At 46.4% G+C, this 20,646-nt stretch overlaps 2 protein-coding genes across 9 annotated transcripts in view; both read left to right on the forward strand.

The window, feature by feature from the left end:
- The first annotated feature begins 76 nt into the window (after nucleotides 1-76).
- Nucleotides 77-2,635, forward strand: LOC120324607 (accessory gland protein Acp32CD-like). The gene is made up of 2 exons (XM_039388040.1): nucleotides 77-454; nucleotides 2,331-2,635. The coding sequence occupies exons 1-2, from the start codon at nucleotides 77-79 to the stop codon at nucleotides 2,352-2,354; spliced, it is 402 nt and encodes a 133-aa protein (XP_039243974.1). The 3' UTR covers nucleotides 2,355-2,635.
- Nucleotides 2,636-2,725: 90 nt separating this feature from the next.
- Nucleotides 2,726-20,646, forward strand: part of ANKRD17 (ankyrin repeat domain 17) — a 67,416-nt gene continuing 49,495 nt past the window's right edge. For 7 of the 8 annotated variants that reach the window (XM_027714709.2, XM_039388034.1, XM_039388032.1 and 4 more), the window contains exon 1: nucleotides 16,218-16,276. In XM_027714709.2, coding sequence (XP_027570510.1) covers nucleotides 16,244-16,276 — 33 coding nt within the window. In that variant the 5' untranslated portion in view covers nucleotides 16,218-16,243. Of the gene's footprint in view, nucleotides 2,762-16,217; nucleotides 16,277-20,646 lie in introns of those variants that run through there. The other variant, XM_039388033.1, reaches the window with a different exon arrangement.

Here is a 20,646-nt window from a genome sequence, read left to right on the forward strand (position 1 = left end):
GAGGCAGCAGCGGCCGCGGGCGCCTCCTACTCCTCCTCCTTTTTCTCCTCCTCCTCCTTTTCCTTCCTCTCCGGCCATGGAGAAAGCGGTCGGCGCGGCGGTAGCGGCGGCGGTGACGGCGGAGGAGGGAGGCGGTGAGGGCGGCGGCGGCGAGGCCGGCAGCGCCACGGCGGGGCCCGGTCCCCCTGAGGGGCCGAGCGGCCCCGCCGCGCCCCCCTCGCCGTGCGGGCCCGGGGCGGCGGGGCTGGTGCGGGTGTGCGACCTCCTGCTGAAGAAGAAGGCGGCGCCGGGCAAGGCGAAGCGCGGCGGGCGGGCGGCCCGGCCGGCCAGCAGCAGCGAGAGCGGCGGCGGCGGCAGCGAGAGCAGCAACAACGGCAGCGACGACGACGACGAGGAGGAGGAGGAGGAAGACGAGGAGGAGGAGGAGGAGGAGGAGGAAGAGGAGGTCTCCGAGGTACGGCGTGGGGGGAGGCCCCGGGGGTTTCCCCGATGATCCGGTTTCATAATTCCAGCCCGCTGCCGGCTCCTCCCGCCCGCGGCCCTGCGGCACCGCCGGGGAGAAGGGTCAGCACCTCGTGGCGCGGGCACGGCCCATCCCGACCCCGGGCACCCCCGCCGCGGGCAGCGGCCCCCGCTGCCCCCCATGGTTTTCCCCGGGGGTCGGAGGCTCCCTGGGAGCGGCGGCCAGAGGCCACCTTTCAGCCTGGTGTGGCTTAATGCCGAAGGGAAAGGCCCGGGAGCTGCAGCAGGTGCCCTCTGCCGCCGTGCTGCGTGCCATGTGCCGTATCGCGATGGGTATGGGAACCCGGAGAGCGAGGGCTGGGCGGTGGGAGTGCTGCTGGCACGCCCGGGATGGGGCTCCGGGGATAGGCCGGAGCGCTGGGTGAGTGTCTGGGAAGGTGTGGGCACTCCCAGCCGTGGGAATAGGTCGTCTTGGAGAGAGTGTGCAGGTAAAGCAGGTGAAGGTGCAGCCAAGGCGAAGGCCGTCGGACAGCCTGGGGTGTCCCGCTGTCGTTCAACGCCCCCTCCAAAGCTGCCAGCAGCCTCCATGTAAAGCAGAGCCAAGCCCAGGAAAGCATTAATAACTCGGGTTTGTCTAATGCTCGGTTTCTCAGGTGGGTATCTCCGGGAAAGGCCAGGCGAGGCTGGAAGGCCCTGATTTACGTCCGTGCTCACACACAGGTCTTTGCTGGGTGGTTTTAATTCTTTAACCCCCTCAGTTGGACCTGCACTTCCGCTTTTTTTTTTTTTCTTCTTTGAGTAGTGTCCTCAAAAACGTCCACTTGAAGTTTGTTGGCTTTTCTTTGAACTCGGTTTCAGAAAGGTTTGACTTTCAAGTGGTACATCTGCATTTCAGTTAAAAATTGAGCAGGAAGGAAGAGCCTGATAGGTTCGAGGAAGGGCTGGGCCAAGATGCACTCTGCATTTTATCCCTGCTGAAGTTGATACAAGAAACATTTTATCCACGTGCTCTGAGATAAACTGCACACAACAGGCATGTCACAACAAGTTCTCACACTCGGCATTTTGTTTCTGTAGTGCTGAGTTTCAGGAAAGTGAACATCGTCGTGTAGGTAGAAGTTTTTGAGGTGTAAAACTTGTAGGATAACTGTTTTGGTGCCAAACTGTGGTGTCCAGCAGTCCTACAGATGCTTGGAGAGCTCTCTTGAGCAGAATCCTTTGCGTTTTGCTGTGGTGGTGTCTGGCCCTTGAGTGACTTTGATGTATCTGTTGGCAAGCCCTGAGATTAGTTGTGTGTGATGGAAACAGAATTTGTGTCGAGTGAGACTTACTGGCAAAATCACAGGTTTATTTAGTGGTCCGTGGCCATTCTTCCCACTGGTTCTTTATACTGGGAGCTCTCTGGTGGACTCACTTGTGCAGCGTGAGGAGAAGGGCGGAGACAGCCAAGGAGTGCGGGTAGTTGTTGAGGAATTCCCTGCATGAGGTGAGCCTTTGTCTCCGTGCTCAGAGCCTTAGGCAGCTACCTCACATGCTTCGAGACCTGCAGAGAGATGAAAAAAAGCCAATTATTAAATATCATGAGGCAGAATGCTTGGCTCTATTTTTATTTTTTTTTTTTTTTTGACAGTATGACATGTGCTATAGACACTGATAGCTGGGAAGGCATTTGGGGCATCTGGAAGCTTCCCTCATGGTTTCCATCATACAGCAAGTGGAGGCTCTGCCAGACGGGGTGGTCTGGGATAGAATATTAAGCAGTGCTAAGCAAGCAAGTGGATAATACTGAGTTTTATGAAGTTGAGGATTTGTGGCAAAACGTATGCCATGGGCGTCATTTGTAATCGTTCTTTTTCTTGATCATGCAGGTTGCTTGCAAAAATCTGTTCTAGTCTTTCTCCCACTGACTTCAGGATAAAATGATGCAGCTTGTAGAACATGCACAGCCGAAGCCACTGTTTTTGGGAATGTGAACGTGGGGATGGCCTGATTAATGGAACAGAGCGTCCAGCTTCAAAGTTGTTCCCAGCAGCTCCTGGGGAGGAAATGTGTTTTGAGTGTTCTAAGCAAAAGGGAGGTTTCCTTGTTTGAAAGCAACCTCATGGTTAGTTTTGGCTTATAGAAACTTAAAAAAAAAAAATCCTACAGTAGAAACAAAGGGGGTTTTAGTTGTTTGAGGGTTAAATTTTTTTTTTAATTTCAGATTTACTGAAGTTGTGCCCAGCTCTGTAGTTGGATTGTGGTCTTCTGACCACTGTCAGTCTGGAAGGCACATAGAATGAAAAAAAACGAAAGAAATGTAAGTTTCTGGTTTTGCTGTAAGTGGAAACTACTGTGGGAACACTGCAGACGCTGGTGTTCCCTCCCAGCCATTCCCTTCATTATCTCTGTAAACTTAAGACAGTTTGTCTTAGGCTATTTTTTGCCCTTCCCATGCCTAATACATTAAGACTTCTCTAATCTCTGAGGCAAAGTGCTTCTAGATTTGACTGCTAGTGAGGCAGCTTCTAAAAATCAGGAGTACAGTAGCAACAAGTCCAAGGTTCTCTGAGGGGAAACCTGGCAGATCTGAAGTCGCAGGAACCCCAGGAGTGGGAAGACATCGTTTGGCTCCCGTGTTGCTGAGCTGATGGAACGGAATAAAGAGTTGTAATCGGATGTTTTCATCTCTGTGTCTGAACTCCGTCAGATGTCCGTGTGGAAGCACAGGCACTGGAGAGAGCTTTGGCAGAAGTTAAATGGAAATTTCAAGCCAGCAACTTAATGAGCTCCTATGACACTGTTCATGGCAACCTTCAAGGTGGATTTTTTTTTTTTTTAAAACTGCAGCAAATGACTGCAAAAAGCCGAGATCTTAGGTAGCACGGTCTGGTGCTGTCTGCAAATGGCAAATTGCCTTTTCCCTAAAAATGAGTTAGTAAAAAATGGCAGCTTTTCTCAGTACACAGGAAAAGGAATCCTTAAGTATGAGAACAATGACAGTAGGAGTTACATAGCAGGGGAGGTCAGCTTGCAGGTTCCTTGCAGGTGTTCTTATACATACTGATTTTGTTCCGTATTTGTCTTCAACAAAGGGTAAAAAATATTAATAATTTCTGGTAGCAAGTTGCTACTTGAAAATCTGATGTCCAGAGTGCATTAGGGCTTCTCTTGAAGCCCTAATGTTCTTCTTGAACACAGAAAGGTTGGGTTGTATAATAAAAACTGTTCTCAAGCTGATTTCTAGTGTTTGAACTTAGAGGAGGTTTGCTGCTGGCAGTCAGGTTTGTAATTGCTCTTTCCAATGTTTTATCCATCTCGAGGGTTTGTAAGTTCAGTTTTCTCCCTGAGTTTCATGATGATCCAAGGTGTAGGTCCATCTTGGATTTGTGTTTATTTCTGTACTCTCTTCCATTTTATTATGTTACTGGATTCCTACATCACGTGCGAATTAGTTTCCCAGGACACAATCCTCCATTAACTTCCTGAAAGTGCTGTCCTAGGCAAAGGGTGCTTTTTGAGATGCTTTGGCTGTTTCTTAAGCATTCTTGGTTTCACTTGAGCCTGCTGTAAACACAAGGTCAATTTTGTTTTTTCAGCTACAATTGAATTAGTAATTGAACTGAGGTAGTAAGATGAAGGAAGTAGAACAGCAAAACACCACAGGTCCTTCATACAGAAGAAACTACTCTTAATTTTTTACGTTCAGATTTAAGGCATTAATCTGAAAACTCGGGCTTCCTGGTGTGGTTTCAGGAGCGTTACTGGCACAGGAGTGTAATACTTATATGGGAAGAGGCTTGCAGAGCTTAAGTGTTCAAGTGAGCTGATTGGGAACACAGAATTTATGTTACAAATCTCTGGTTTTCTTAGCCCCAACTCTCTTAATTAGAGTCCTGGAGTAAAGCCTTTGGGTTCTGCAGGGCCAGTAAGTCTGGCTGGACCGCTGTGTTCACTCTGCTGCCATTACTTTGGTGTCCTTGGGTCTCAGGGAGGTGACTGAGCGTGCAGCTTGTTGGGCCCTGTGCTTGGGAGTGGGTGACATCCCGAGGTGCACTTCAGTCTCGGGCTCTGCCACGTTGTTTATGCTGGAATTCTCTTTTCTTCTGTCTGTTTTGGCTGGTTTTTTTGCCAGTACCACTTTGTTTCCTCCCTTCCAAAGACAAAATAAAGGTGAAATCCCTCAGGATGGTTCTCAAAAATCCCTGAGGTATGAGGGCCGATCCCAGGGCTGTTAAAAAGTGAATTCCACCGACCCCAGGAAGCATTAGGCAGAAATGTTTTATCATCCCTTCCTTACTGTTCCTAGACTAGGCTCCAGCAAAATCAGTCTGAGTACACCTAGCACATAAGTTTCTTAAGAAATCATAAATATTATGAATTTTCTCTTGTCTGCTCTACTTATTGGAAGTAATTACTGAATATCTGGGTTGGAAGAAAAAAAAAAAAGGCCCTGCATAAAGTGACCACTGCAGAAGGTGGAGTTCAGTATTGGTGGCACCATGTGAATTTGTTTACTTCCTTAGATATTTCTTCAGGAAATGTCCCTATAAACATAATTCCACTGTGCAGGCTGGAGCCAAACACCCCATATTTTAAGCCAGTAATTCAGTTCTTTAAAGAGAATAGGTTCTTTGAAAGAGATTTGGCTGAGAGAATTTCCTCATCTGTCAAGGTTGAAAGCAAACGGGATTATGTGTGTTTGGTTCTTTTCCCCTCTGTCTGTGTTTTAAAACCAAAACTGTTGGTGCTTATTTAGGATGTAGCTGATTTGGCAGTTGGATTTGGGAATTGAGAAATCAGTGCTGCAGGTCCAAGACAAGTAAGAAGCCTTTGTTTCTGGGGTTAAAAGGGAACAAGTCCTTTTAACCTGGTGTCAAATAAAAATTGCCCAAACTTGATGTTAGTGGTTTTAGGCCATTTGAGCAGAATCTTTCCTGGGTTCTGCCTTGGTTTTTTTTTCTGAAATGGTGTTCTGATTTGGTGATGGGGTGGCTTTGTAGGTGACTAAACTGAAATGGCATCCTGAAGATGTGCTGTGTCTGTAGAGCTTCTGCACCAATGTGGGGCTTTTTTTGTCACGTCCGTAACCTTTGGTCTGTGAAGAAAGAAAACTTCCTTAACAGAAGAAATCCCGGGGAAGGATTAATGCTGGCAAATGTTCTGGGCGAGGTCATTCAGCTAACACGTGTACTCAAGGGAAAAGTCTTCCTTAACGTGAGGTTACCTTTGCCAGGGAATATCAACGTCTTGGTGTTTGTGTGGGAATTCTGGTGACCTCCATCCAGTTATTGTGCACAGGAATTCTGGAAAAAAAAAATCCCTTCTTGACCAATGAAGGGCAGCATTTCCTCTCTGTTTTCAGCAAGCAGTGCTTTCTGTAAGTCAGTGCTTAGAGAGGTTATCTCAGTATTCCAGAGGTTTGTCAGCCACATTGCCCCCCCTGTGCCATCCTGAGCTCATGACTATCCAAAGCCACTGGAGGTGTTACTTAACTGTTGTGTCACCTCATTTTCACATGAGGTAATAGTTGTACACCAGGCTAAAAATCAGCCACGAAGCCAGGCATGCCTTTAATACATCTTTGTGTGTGCTTGCAGTGTTTTCTTTTAGGCTGCACGTTGTCATTAGGGTGATTTTGTTGGCATTGCCCAAAGCAGTTTTTGACAAATTCACATTACTGGTGTTTGATGTACAGCCGGTTTTCCTCTGCTGTCCTTCAAGCTGCATCCTCGAGCCTTAGGAGTATAATGGTGTATTCTAGGAAATGAGCTGAAATGAACCTTGATTTTATGTCTTCCCTGCCCCACCCCAGTAGTTTATGTGGTGTTAATCATCAAGAATGGATAACATGTCCAAATAGGCAGCTGCTCAGGTGCTAGAAAAATGTCGGAATATTAAGGAATATGATGAAATATTGCTATTTAGAATATCAGTTTGGGGTTTGGGCCTCCATTCTCCTCAAGTTCAAGTTGAAACAGTTAAAAAGTTAAGGGTCTAGATTTTATTTTCTTTTGAAGTAAAAATGGAAGGCATCCTGCACACAGTGATATGAGTTCTAACTGCTGCTAAGGGCTGCTGCCCTGTGTTTGGGCTCAGGTTGGATTCCCCTTGTCCTGATGAGCAAGGAATGCTTGTTTCTAAGCCTGCACATCTGTCCAGCTGTGCAGGAGCAGTCGTGGGGGTTGCAGCCCCAGCAGAAAGGGAGTGTGTGAAAGCTCTCTGGAGGGCAGGGAGTGATTCAGAGATAAGAGGAGGAAGGTCGTTTTTATCCTCCCGGCTTTACCTCCCAGTTCTTCCCACACACCGGAGCAGAACTTAACACTTTAGGAGAAGCTCCCTCGTGCATCTGTGTCTGGCAGGTGACTCACATGTTTTCCTGTCCTGGAGCTTTACTGTTCCCAAACTTCAGGTGTTTGTTGCCTTTCCTTCAGTCTTGTCCTGAAATGCTTTGCCAGCGGAATTTTCCTCTGGATGCTGCTCTGCAGGTGTGAGTTGTTCTCCTCCACAGAACGGGGAGCAGTGCTTTAATGAAGTTGAACATTTCAAGTCATGATGTGACTTAGTGGATTTTTGTTTCCTGGAGTGCTCAGTGTTGTTCAGCCCCTGTGTCAGCGTGGGTACTAATCCCACTGAAGTTGGGGGAGTTGGGCTTGGAGGAAGGGGGAGGGAAAAAAAAAAAAAAGGCATTCATTGCTCCTCCCAGCCCCTTGGGAAATGATCTCGTTTAAAAAAAAAACCCTCAGCAACAGAAAAACCACGTTTCCAGTTGATCAGTTCCTGGATCCAGTTTGTCAGGCACCAGAGGTTGTGCTGACACAGCGAAGAGCCAGGAACAGGCAGGGAGGAGGATGAGCACAGCCTCTTTCGGGGGGATAATTCACTTAAAGGCCTGTCAGAGAAACACTTACGTGATCTCGGAGGGCTCCAGTTGGTAAGAATGGTACAGAGCAGGGACAATTTTTGTCTTCAAGGGCAAACCAGTCCTCTTGACACTTCCTCTGGATCTTCTGTTTGGAAGTGGCTGGCACAGATAAATCACACGGAATTCTTTTTTTGCATGTAGCTCAAAAACTTTAAGCTTCATGAGATAAAACCAGCACTGATTTTCTGTCTCCGGTATTTGTTCAAGTTCTTGAGAGCAGCATATTAAGAATAGGGAGAAAGGGAAGAACAAAGCAGGATTTTATTCCAATATTGCAGCATCTTGGTTTATGACCCTCTCTTTTGCATTGCTTAGTGCGGTGCAGCAAAGGAATCACTTTGAACACTGACTGAAAAAGTCACAAAGCACAATTGTGACGATAACCATAAGACACAAAACAAGCTGGTTTAGAGGAAAAGAGCACTTTGAACATAGCAGTCTGCTCCATGGATGAACATATGCCTTCTGTCCATCTCCGCCACTAACAGAAGTGAAAGTTGGCATAACAGCACTCTGGTATTTTTGTGAAGCATCAGCTTGATCCAGGATCTCCTCAGGGATAAAAATAGTGGCCAACTTTCTGTGCTGAACTTGGGCAGAGGGCTTTTCTGGAGCTTGCATGCAGGGGGAATGCCTACAGTTCTGTGTAAAATCACTCTGTAGATGCACTTTTGTCTCGGAGTTGAGGTGGGTTTTACAAACATTCCAGTCCCTGTGCCACAGTTGGGTTCTGCAGAGTTCCTTGGGGTGCGGGGTGGCACAGTGCAACGAGTTGTGTAACAGCTTCCTCTGTGCCCCCTTGAGCCAAGCGTTGTTGGAACAGCTGTGCCAAGTGTGGTGTTTGTTATGAAAGCTGATATGGATGCTAATTCCTCCCGTGCTTTGGAACACTTGTGTTGTGTCCCAGCGCTGCTTGCTTACGTCAGAGCGTGGCCAAGACCTCCGTTAGGCCTCCGGTGATTTTATTGTTGCTGCTTTGGGAGGAGTGTGTGAAGTAGTGACACCCGGTGACACACACTCACTCAGCTCTTCCTCCAGTGAGAATTAGACTTGAGGTAAGGTTACTAGTAAAACTCTAATTTAAAATATATATTTTACATTAGGAAAACCCTGCCCCAGAATGTTTTCAAGAAAGGCCTGTGTCTTCAGTGGTGGGTTTCATTGTAATCCAGAGTTGGCTGTTATGGATTATGCAGCCTTTTGAAACCATTGGAATACTTGTCAATAGAAGTAACTGAAGCAATTGATTTGTAACAAAAGTATTGTGCACCCAGTCTAATTTTTCTTTACTTTTTGTGAGCTTCCAAAGCATTTCTTAAGTTTTTGTCATACTGAAACGATTCTTTAGGCTCTGTGTGTATGATGTAAATGTGGTGGAGGGGAAGAGCTCCTGCTGTGGGAAGGGGATGCACAAGTGTTGGGTTGACAGGGGACCTCAGCCTCACCTGTCAGGGCTCTGAGGGCTTTAGTTATGCCTTGTAGGACTCCTGGAGATTTTTTGGGTTTGGACTCTCGAAAGTCTTTAGGGTTAGTCTTGGGCTAAAAGCAGGCTCTTGCTGCAAGCACATCTTGGACTGAGGGCAAACCTTTGCGGGGTAATTGTTGTATTATGTGGTAACCTGAGATAAACCGAACCTGTGATTTTATTTCTGAAGACTCAGTGCAGAAGAGATGGGGGAACAGGAGGTGTTGAACTCCAGTGTTCAGCTGGAAGTGTTTCCATCTGGCAGCTGGTGCCGCTGCACTGACAGGAAGTGTCTGGAGCTGTGCTGTGGTCCCCAGGTAACCTCAGATGAAACCAGAAGCGGACAGCCATATTAAAAGAAAATAAAGATCACAGTAGTATCTCATTTTTTGTAATTCAGTTTATGTATTTTTCCTTCTTTAGCCTTATCTAACGGCTTGCTCTCTGTTGAAGTCCAGGCTTGATATTACTGTCAGTGAATTGAGTAGGGTTTCCAGCCATTTTAGTCCGTGAAGTTGAAGATGCCAGCCAAGTAACTCTGATTATTGAGTGCTTTGTAAAAGAAGGAAACATAAAGTACATTGTTAGGATTCCTGCCTTTGGGATAGCATTCAAAATCTGGTATTAACCAAGTCTGAGTTCATTGCAAACAGCATATCTGAATGTAGAGCTGCTGAAACAACCACCTGGTTCACCGCCAGGAGAAGGAAGGCAGGGACATCCCGATCCAGCAGATCTTGGATTGGAATGTGACGTGGAAATACTGGATATAATGTTCACTTAGCTGGAATTTATGCATAGAAGTAAATGATGGACGAGGCCACTCAAAGAAGAGGAGGAGGAGGCTTTGTTCTAAAAAGTGGCTTTTTCTGGTTGAAGGGTTTTTTAACTCTTGGCAGGGAATGTGTCTGCACTTAAGCTACTCAAGAGCTTGCACTCAGATTTCCACCTGCTAATGTGGAGATCTCTTGGATTGGTACCTGCCTTAGGATTTGAGAGGTGTTACTATGAATGTTTTTGAGCTGTACATGGTGCTTACATTATACAATGGCTTTTCTGTCACCAATATTTCACATTTGGAATGGGAAAGGAATATTCATTTGTTTGAAAAAGGATTTTCCCTGTCCCAAGTTGGCTTTTCTGAACATGTTTCCAGTCTTACTTGTGTTTATTCCAAGCCCAGAGTTCTTCAGTGCATTCAAAGTCCTTGGACTAAAGACTTGAGCGTTGTATTACCCAGTGAAAACATGGATTACTTAAAGGAAGATCTCTTGCAGAAAACTCCCCTTAGACAAAAATTTGTGTCAGTAATCTTACACTTCTGGAAATGCTTATATAATTTTGTCTCCCTTTTTCACCTTTGTGTCAGGTACATTCGGATTTGCATTGGGCAGTTGCTCTGTACAGTAAAATCATAGGGACTCCTTGAAGAGGAGAGAAAAGCCACTGGACAAATAGGAACCACAGGAATGTATCTTCACACTATTGCTTTTTCATGATGTTCTAGTCCAGTTCATCTTCAGGGCAGTGCAAGGGATGAGCAAAGATATTTTCTTTCCTCCTTTTTCCGTACTTTGATTTTCCTTGGGGAAGTGAAACGTGAAAGCATAGGGCTGACGTAAGCACTGACTGGGATGGAAGGCTCTGGCTGATGAGCAGGGTCTGTCTCTCTCTGGGCCAGGGTGCTGCTTGCCCGCTGGGCTATAAAACTGCTCAGGTGTCAGCTCCATTTAGGCAGAGATAAGCGCTTATTTCAGCAGTGGTTTTGCATTGTGCATCCAGCCTCTGTTTGGAGATGGATGGGGTAAGAATAAGAGGCTGCTGATAGAACTGAAGGTGATTAGCTTATGACTCTAGACTGGAGTGTTGCAATCTCACTCCAGACAGAGCTTACTCTTGACGTTCCTTGTCTTCCAGTTCCTGGGAAAAGTGCTATAAACTGAATGCTTTTGGTTTGAGCTTGTATAATCTGTTGGTGAATCCCTATATTTCCCTTAACTTCCTGGCATGATGGTGCTGGCTCTTAATTCAGTTGTGGAATGGGTCACCTTTTTTACTGACCCTTGAATGAGAAATCTGTGAAATGGTAACGCAGTTTGGCTGCTGAAATTCCCAGTTCCCCAGCTACTACTGGAAGGGCATAACACCTATTTGGGAAGGCATCTCTGGACATGAAGTCCTCACCTTCCCCAGTCCCACCACAACCAGACAGTTCATGTCAGCTCTAAGTGTAGTGCTTTGTCAGGGGAGAACAGATCTGAGGGAGGGTTTATGAAGGGAATTGGGCAGGTTGTTCCATCAGACAGGTCACAACCATACAAGAGTCTTGTAAATAGTCAGTCTCGAAACCTTTGTAGTGCTTTGCAGTCTTTCAAAGGGACATAAAAAACCCAGGATGTGTTAATCATGGCACTTTCAAAGGTAGTTAAGTCAGACACATTTCAAAGATCCTACTTTCCCTGGAGCTGTGGAAAACCTAGATAGAATTTCATCCTCTCCAGCTTTGTCTCCTTCCTGAAACGAGTAACACCAAATGGACAGAAAACACTGAATGTGTCAGAAGGGTCTGGAATGCCTTGCTGCTGCCCTAGGCCAAGGGAAGAATAGGCTGGAGAGAAATGAAAGATCTGTCTTGGCAGAGAAGTGTGTTTTTGAGTGGGAAGTCGTCTCGGATGGTCAGAGGAGTTGCTACATGGTTGTTAGAGAAGGAAAAATATGTGGATTTGTTATCGGAGTTCCCTTGTCTGTGGGAGGTAACGGAGCTGAAGCAAGGGTGGTGTGATAGTGAGAATGGGCAGCAGGGATCATCTCGTGACTGGAAAACTCACGTGAAAGCTCCGCTGCAGCTTCTGGCAGGGAAGTCGGAAAGGCCCAGAAAGAGACGCCAAGTTATAAGGATAAGGGAATAAAAAGAAAACAGAATAAAAGGATGTGTCAAAGGGGGTAAATTTTTATCAGGTTAAAGCCCATCAGCCCTGCATGCCCCCACCCCAGTAATGAAAATAAAGGGAGAAAGTAGGTTCCTTTTATTTGGAATTCACCGAAGCGCCTGCCTGAAGGATGTTGGAAATTCAGTCAGGCTGACAACTGTGGAGCTGCGATTGCTGCGAGAAGTGAAGGAAAAGAAACCAATATTCAGTCTGAAAATAGAAAAAGCAGATGAAGGTCGTGACTTGAGACTTGAACTGACTGGTTTTTATAAAGCCGCTAAGCACTGAGGATCTAGAGGAGGGAGTTGGGTGAACCTCTCTGGAGAGAGGAGCTGGAACAGTAGGTTTAAAGCTCTTTTTGGTTTGTATTGACATAGAACTAAGCGACCTTGCAAATTGCTCAAGTGGTGACTGATGCAAACTTCTACAAAGCAGAGGTCACACTTTTGGGGTATCACGTGATTTTTCTATTTCAAAAAGAAAAGGTGATCCGTGAAGTAGCAGAGAGAAGAACATTTGTAGTGTCTTGGTGGTTATAGTGATATGATGGAGTGCTGAAAGCTCTAGGCTGTAGTTCCTAATGAAGGCTGATAAATCCTAGTGCAGTTATCTGGAGCAGTGAGTACCCTTAGGGGGGTGTGTTTGGGGAAACATTCAGTTCTGACTTAGTTGCAGAGGGTTTTGAAAAACTGTTTTTATTCTAGGAGCAGATAGGAAGAACTGGGCTCGGTCCAGCAAAATGAGCGTGGGTGGGAGTATCATCACTCTAAAAAGGGAAGAATTGGGCCCAGCACAAGTTTGAAGCAGCCTTTGAAAAATACCTGGATATTCCTTGCACCATCAAGTGTTTTCTTGCATATAAACAACTGTTCCCATATCTTATCATGGGTTTTTATTTCATGTTAGAAGAGGAAATTTGGTCATTTGAACATTTTAATGATGGAAATTTCCCCTTTAGGGATTAATAATTTCAAGGGTATTTCTAATCCATGTGAAATGTCAGTTTCTTGTGATAGGTACCGGAGTTCTCGAGGTATTCCATATGACAGTGGTGGGAAGTTTGCCTCCTTGCACTCTACACTTAGCAGATAAACAGAATGTCCCAAAATTGGGGCTGGAAACCCACCCTGCTTTTTGGTCTTAACTGTCTCAGGAACTTTTGGATTCTCTGCGGACTGCCTGCCTACTGCTGAAAAGGGAAATACTTGGAAAAGCCATGTTGGAGGGGATAACTGAGTGATAATTTGTCCTATACTGAAGGGTTGTTTTCGACTCTTTACATTTTCCATCTCAAAATAATTTGGTTTTTTAGTAATTAATGCACCTCATGATTTTGCTGAATAAGGTGTTAGCAGCTGCGTGGGACAGGGTTTAAACATCCCAACCTTGCCACTGTGCTCTGTGGCTCTGAAAACACACAAAAAAGTGTGTTTATATGCTTTGGGACAGTTGGTGACCAGTACTGCTCGATCAGCTGGAAATAGATAACAATGTGCTTTTGTGATATAAGAGTGGGAATTGTCTGATCAATTGTTCAATGCTCACATTTCTGGGTGCCAGAATCTGTCTCGGATCAATGGTTGAAATGCTTGTGCTTCAGGGTGACGTGATGCCAGTTCAGAATTCCTGGTGGCCTGTGTGGTACTGGAAGACGGGATGAAGAATCTGCTTAAAAACTGTCTGAGCTCTTGAGCACTTACAGCTCCACTCTGTGTGAACAACTGTGTTCTTGTGGAGGTTTCTATTCTCCCTTTGGTCAAAGACTTTTATTTTATTTTAGTTACCAGTGCTGTTTGGGTAGTTGAGAGTAAACCAACCTTGATTTGTACCCATCCCTGACTTTGCCTCTCCCAGAACACTCTGAGGATTCCCTCTGGTCTAACACATTTGAGTGTAGCTTGAAATAGGACTTCCTTCCCTCTCTTCTTAAGGCTAAGATTGTCTCCTCAAGCTGCGCTTCAGATGTTGCCTCTCCCACCTTCTGTGTGGGGAACAGAAGGGGTTTGTGTGTTTTAGGCTCACAGGCTGTAAGGGACGTGATGGATGGGGCAGCTCAGACAGCTGGGGGGGTTTGAGGTACCTCTTGGTCAGGAGAAAAGGCTGGTTTTTAGCAGTCAATGGTAATAAATGAGGGCACAGACTGCATCGTGCCCTTCAGAGTAAAGCTGAGATGCTTCAGAAAGATAAGGTGTTTAATCTTTTCTAATCAAACACCTCGAGTAATTCCTAGAGCTTGACTTGAAAGTGAGGAAGAAATGGGTTTGTGTTTACCTTTGCAGAATTTGAAGATGTATTCCTGGCCTGTGTGTTAAACCCAGAAACACACAATAGATATACGACAGAACTTAATCACAGACATCGAAATATGTTTTGGTTTTTCCCCTAGAAAGTTTTTTTTTGTTGTTTTATTTCTTTATTTTTCAGGAACAGAATGGAAGCCTGCATTAAAGGCTTTACTTAGCACCATGAGATCTTCAGTAAAACACAAGAGTTGGGGATGGGCTTTTTTTGGAATTTGGCGTTCCATACTGTAAATATTTTTGAAGCACAAAGGGAAGTAGAGGTGTCATTTGGCAAACAAATGCTTCTCTGTAAGGCAGGACCAGAGAGCTGCGGATTAAGGTGGGCCAGGAGAGGGGAGGAGGTGAGGGAACAACAGGGGCACAAAGGGGATTGGGGCATGGGGGTTTTGAGTGTGAAATTTGGAGTGTTTTGTTTGCTGCCCTCAAACAAACGTGGAGGGTGATGTGCCCTCATGGTTTGTTCCTCCTCCTCCTGAAAGTCTTGGGTTGTTTTGTGGAGCTGAAGGAGCCCATGCCATCAGTTGGCCCTGTGTGGAGCAGACAGCTGCCTCTGTTCCTGTGTTAGGCTGTCTTTCCATTTGAAAATGTTTTCAGTGGTGTCCTGTGAAGTATATCGATCTCAGCGCTAAGTCGTGTGTTTTATGCTTTTTTTTCAGTGTGATATAAGGTATCTGTTAATTCTTTCTGAGGCTCAGAAGACTGAATAACTAGTCTTTTGAGACATGAGTGTTATGTGGGAGGTGGTGGCTGGTTTTTCTCTTTTCTTTTTTATATGTATACAAAGAAATCCTTCAAGCTGGCGGGGACAGCTTTGTGCTTGGGCTAACGTTGGTGTGTAATTGCTGGGTTGTGTGTATGCAGGAGCCTTTGCGAGGGGCTGCTGGGGATGTTAGAAATGCTGCCCTAAAAGCGGGGCTCCAGAGGAATCACAAAATATTATCCTGTGATTTCTTCCTTGAGTTAATTCTAGTAAACAGTGTAAAATTGGGGGTGTTCCTTAAAGTGGAAAAACAGTATGGGCAGCCTGAGCAGGTATTGAATTCGTATAAAATGAGGTACTTTGTGATGGGTGAGTAGGATGTAATTCCCATTTTAGGTGATTAAATAACATTATTTTTTAACAGAAGAACATATCTACGCCTAAAATTTAGACTGATAGCTAGAATTTCTGTTTAGGATGTTATTAGCCAATCTAGTCAGCTTTCTAGGAATTAGGTAAGAATATTCTTGTTGTTTGAGGAGTGTTTGTTGAAATTAGAGTGTTTTTTGGGAAAAGATGATGTTGATTAAACTAAGTGGTTACTGTGAGCATTTCTTCAAGTCAGAATGTGAATTTAATTCCTTTGGCCATTAGACCCCTTTGTGCTCTGCTAAAATGAGATCACAAGAGAGGAGACTTTTGTGGGGTTGACAAGATTTTTTTTTTTATGCTGCATGTTTTGAACTGGAAAATGAATTGTTTTGACAGCCACACATCTGACTGCTCAGTGATTTTGACCTGCTGTGTGCAGAATGGGTATCACTGTCTCCTATGTTGATGGAACATATAAAATTTCATTGTTTTGGTCCAGTTGATGTTTTGGGTGAAGCAGTGTCGCTAAGAAGTGGATGCCCGTCTTGGTGCGTAGATGACGGTCCTCAAAGCTACACTGTGGAGATGGGGTCAGTACCTTTGATATTGGTGTCACAGCCTGTTTCTGGAATTCCTGCCACCCTGGAGCGGCAGAGGAGGAAAGGATGGGGCGGTTGGAAACGCGGCAGTTGATGGAGCAGCATTTAAAAGCAGGTTGGTCAGGTTAGGTTTTGCCGTAATGGGAAGCCGGGTCACAGCACAGAAACAAATGTGCCACGGCACGGATCTGCCTCGTCCGAGGGCTGGGCTTTCTGCGAGTTCGCGGCGGGGAAGGAGGTGAGACGATCCGTGAGAAAGGCGAAAAGGCGGCGGTTCGGTTCGGGTTTCCCGGTCTGTGGGTGCATTCCCCCGTGCCCGCGGCGCAGGGGCGCGGGGCGGGCGTTGTGGAGCGGCGCGGGGCCCCCCCCGCGCGCGGGTGGTACGCGCCGGGCGCGCACGGGGTGGAACGGTCCATTTCCTGTTCCCGTGCCGCCGGCGGGGGGGGCCCGGCCGTGAGGGAGGGGGCGGCGGGGCATGGCGGCGGCGCGCTGAGGCGGGGCGGCCGCGATGGAGGCGTACGTGCTGGAGGACATCCTGGAGGTACGGCCGGGCCACGAACAAAGGGGCCGGGGGGCGGCGCGGGGCGCCCGGGGCCACCCCCCGGCCGTTGGGGCTGCGGCGCTCGCTGGGGCCCGGGCGGGAGCGCGGCCGAACGGGGCCGGGAGGGCTCCGGGGCGCGCAGCCCCGGCGGTGACATTGTGGGCACGGTACCGGGGATTTCAACCACTGCCCGCCGTAACTCGCGCTTTTTAATCCTCATTTGCGCCGGTGTTTCATTTTCGTGGATTCACAGAATCGGAGAATGGTTTGGGTGGGAAGGGACCTTCCAGGTAATCTGGTTCCAGCTCCCTGCCATGGGCAGGGACACCTTCCACTAGCCCAGGTTGCTCCAAGCCCTGTCCAACCTGGCCTTGGACACTTCCAGAGATGGGGCAGCCACAGCTTCTCTGGGCAACCTGTGCCAGGGCCTCCCCACCCTCACAGGGAAGGATTCCTTCCTAATATTCAGTCTAAACCTCCTCTCTTTCAATTGGAAGCTGTTTCCCCTTGTCCTGTCACTCCAGGCCCTTGTAAGTTTTCTTCAGGGACTGGAAGGCCGCAGTTCTGTCACCCTGAAGCCTTTTTCTTTTCCAGGCTGAACAATCTCAATTCTCTCAGCCTTTTCTCACAGCAGGGCTGCTCAATTCCTCTGATCATCTTGGTGCCTTCTCTGGACTCACTCCAACAGGTCCATGTCCTTCCTGTGCTGGGACCCCAGAGCTGGATGTAGCACTGCAGGTGGGGTCTCACCTGAGCAGAGGGGCACGTTTTTGCACCATGTAATTTCTCTTACTGCATTTCCAGTTGTCTCAAGCATAGCCTGCTCTTGCTTCCTCTGCAGAAGCAGATCTCCCTCTGCAGCAGTGATTTATTATGAAATAAATGACATTATCCCTTCCTGTGAGGCTGAGTTGGAAATGCCCTTTCAGCCAAATGGAGAGGCCAGCCTAGAAATCGTAAAGTGAAACTCACGTTCCAAGTGACACAGGTCTCTATTCCAGGTTATATTCACTGTAATAGTTCAAAGAAGTGTTCACTGGCACAGGCTGCCCAGAGGAGCTGTGGCTGCCCCGTCCCTGGCAGTGTCCAAGGCCAGGTTGGACAGGGCTTGGAGCAAACTGGTCTAGTGGGAGGTGTCCCTGCCCATGGGAGTTGTAACTAAAATGAGCATTAAGGTCCCTTCCAACCCAAACCATTCCATGAAATACCTTTTTCTTGTTCCTGTGGTTTTTCAGGTTTTGCAAGCAAAAAACATGATTTCGTTGCCAGATGACTTGTCAAAATATTTGCATGTGTTCTTTATTGTAACAAGAAGCTGCTGCCTTATTAACTGCTGTCAGAATTCACACGAAGCAGTTCTTCCAGTGATGCTGAGCTTGTAGGCTTTTTCCCTTAGTGGCCACACTTAGGTTGCTCTAAAATTTTAAATCAGTGGGAATACTTGGTGTTAACTTCCGTGTGACCCTTGGAACTGTTTGACATAACTGCATCCAGAATATTAACTCAGCTGTTCACTTTGTGCTGAAGAAACCAGCGCAGATGTGTGAGCAAGGCATTTCCACCGGCGTCTGTTCGTGTGACTGGGCTTGTGTGGGGAGGTAGGAAGAGCAAGAGTGAACTGGGCTTTGTGCCACCAAACAAATATTTCAGTACTTCACTTGTCTCATTGCATACTGAAAGCTTTTTTTTTTTTTTCTTTGTTTTAACCGCAATTGTTATGTGAAGCTTCACTGTATGTCAAATTAATAAGGTACGTGGTGCTTATTAATAGGCCTGTTTGGAAAGGCAGCTGGGAAGTTAATTTTTTCCGTATAGCAGAATTTTGGGGTTGTTGTGTGACTTGAGCAATTACGTCTTTGCTTCTCAGAGTGGATGTGGTGGCTTTTCTTTCGATAATTTTGTCACATTCTCTTCCTGGTCACAAGACCGACCGGATCCAGGTAAAACATCCTCAGGAATCAAGAATGGCTTGTCTGGCCTGGGTTGTGTGTGAATGAAGGGTTGAATCAGTCCATGAATCCCTGGTAGCAGTGGAAGCTGTTCATAATTTCTTAGCACATCAGTGGAGGCGAAGTAATTGTCCTGCATTCCAGGACGTGTCCAGAAATACGGCTTCATTTCCCTCAGAGCTTGTCCCTGTTGTAACTTGGAGCAGTGTGTTTAAGGTGTGTGTCTTATTTTCCCATTTCAGGGCTTTTTATCTCCCGTGGAGCAGTTTCTGGTGCTCATTCCAAGACAGCAGCGTGAAGGTTGAGAGAACTACTCTTGCTTATGCAGCAGGATCTGTCACCTGTGTTGCATTGAACATACCAGGAATTACGTAGTATGTGGTTAAATTTGGAGTGATCAGACCTTGCCTCTTCACAAAATCTTCAAGAATGGTTTCCCTCTAAGTTGGTTATAATTTAAAATAGGGAAAAAAAAGGTGTTTTCTGTAGAGTGCTAGTTCTATTGAGTTAGTGCAGAGACCGAGGTTCAGATGTTGTTGAGGCCCTTCCTGCAAGGGGTGTGTGAGTGCTTCTGGGGCCAGAATCCCTTCTGAGGGATGAAACAGAGCTAAGTCTTCAGCAAATGTAATGCAGCTGCAGGCAGGCATGGCTGTCAGCCCAGAGGATTTCATGCGGTGTCCTGGCCACCCTGTGCTTAGGCCACCTTCAGAGGAGGCGCACTTGGTGCGGAACTGGAGCTGCTTTGCTGCTCTCAGCTGAAGGTGAACGTTGTCTTGGCTCTGGCGCTTCAATCTGGCATTGAAAGCTTTGTGTGGGAATACAGTTGAGTAAAATTACAGCACCGTGGGGTAAATGTGCAGTCAGCTTCCGTTCCCTTGGTTCTTCTGCTCCTGGATCCTGGCCACGCTTGTTGGTTGATGTGTGACCTTACTGACACAAGGCTTTTTTTGTTAGTGTAACCTTTTGGGTTTTGGCTTTTGTGCGCCAGTGAAGGAATAATTACGTTACAGGAGACCTCAGTATGGTATTCAGAGTGGGTGTAAACCTGTAGTTGTGCTTTTGCTGCTTGAGTTAGTTCAGCAGAAACATTTTCTGGGGTGGGAGAATAGGTTCTGTCCTGACAGATGAGGATGTGGTCTCCATTATTGTGTGCTGAACTCAGGCTGCCAGCTCAGAAACCCACTTGGGAAACTTAAGAGAGTGGAGGGGTTGATTTGAGACTTCTGAAGAGAGCAGCCACGTGCTCTGACCTTCAGGTTCTTTGAAAGCTGGTTTGTGCTCAGCTTTAGGGAGGCAGACTGGAGTCCAGCACGAGCCTGTATGTGGCACTTCCTTTGTGTCCTTACTAACTGCTTTTATGTCCTTCAGCTTTGTGGTGTAAGGTAAATATCTCCCACCTGCCTTGAACTGAAACATGAAATCAGACAAAAAAAAAAATCTTTATTTGTTACTGTGATATTGGGAGTATTTCCTGACTGCTGCATGGAACACTGATGGAAGGGAGAGCAAACATGGAATAGCAGAGTCATTTCTACAATGCACGTTCAGAGATCAGGGAGGCCTCTGCAATGCAATTTTTCTTTTCTTTAACAGGCCAAGGCTTTTAATATTTATAAACATTGTAGTCTCTTAGTCTGAAGATTAAAATCAGCATTATATTGCAGTATTTGGGCATTAGTAGCTTTCCCACGTTCCAGCTCTTAAAGAGGCTAATCCTTTCCCTGTTTTCTTTGTCACAGTTTCTCTTGGTAATCTTGTCTGGTTTACTTTTTACCTGTTTTCTTGTCTTGTTAAAGAGTCTGCCTGTATGAAGTTGGTATCAGGCACTAACGTGCTCCAGCGTTCCCTGGTGATTTCCATCATAGAATATCCTGAGTGATTCCGGGTCCTTTGGAGCTGCTCTGCTCAAACTGCCTCATCTGCCCATTTTTGCTTGGAACGAGCATGTGTTGAACCTTGTAGAAAAACAAATCCTATCTTGGATTTCTGTTACTTGCCCCCTCCCAGCTGATTTGATCAGTGTTGTGCAGGGCAGGGAGCGGGAGCTGGGTTCCCTTGTATGGGAAGTAAAATCTGGGAGATGGAATTTCTCCAGATCTTAAGCTGTTTCTCCTTGACTTGCAGGAAGAGGATACAAGCTTGATGGTATAATTTGGAACCATTCTTGTTATTTATGCTTTATTGCTTTATCTTTTTCAGCAATGGTTTGTTCTTGGTGCAGTAATATGGAAAGGCAATTATTGTGCGAGAAACCTCTAAGGCAGTAAAGCAACTTCATACTTGGTAACTGCTGTTGAAAGGTCAGTGTTACTCAGTGGTCGTGTCTGCCAGGGAGGGCCTTGCTAATTGGGAAAGCTTAACCAAGGCCTAGACTAGTGGGTGGGCTACGTGATTTGCAAAGGTCTCTTTGGACCCAGGCTC

This window comes from Pipra filicauda, unplaced genomic scaffold (assembly GCF_003945595.2).
Source record: "Pipra filicauda isolate LSUMZ 115617 unplaced genomic scaffold, ASM394559v2 scaffold600_size242580_pilon, whole genome shotgun sequence".
In the NCBI taxonomy this organism is placed as follows: Eukaryota; Metazoa; Chordata; class Aves; order Passeriformes; family Pipridae; genus Pipra; species Pipra filicauda.

What these genes read in the sequence shown, in the direction of transcription:
- LOC120324607 (XM_039388040.1), top strand. Translation starts at nt 77, where the DNA reads ATGGAGAAAGCGGTCGGCGCGGCGGTAGCGGCGGCGGTGACGGCGGAG. An exon ending in AGGAAGAGGAGGTCTCCGAG is followed by an intron (nt 455 to 2,330) that starts GTACGGCGTGGG and finishes TTGATCATGCAG; the next exon opens with GTTGCTTGCAAAAATCTGTT.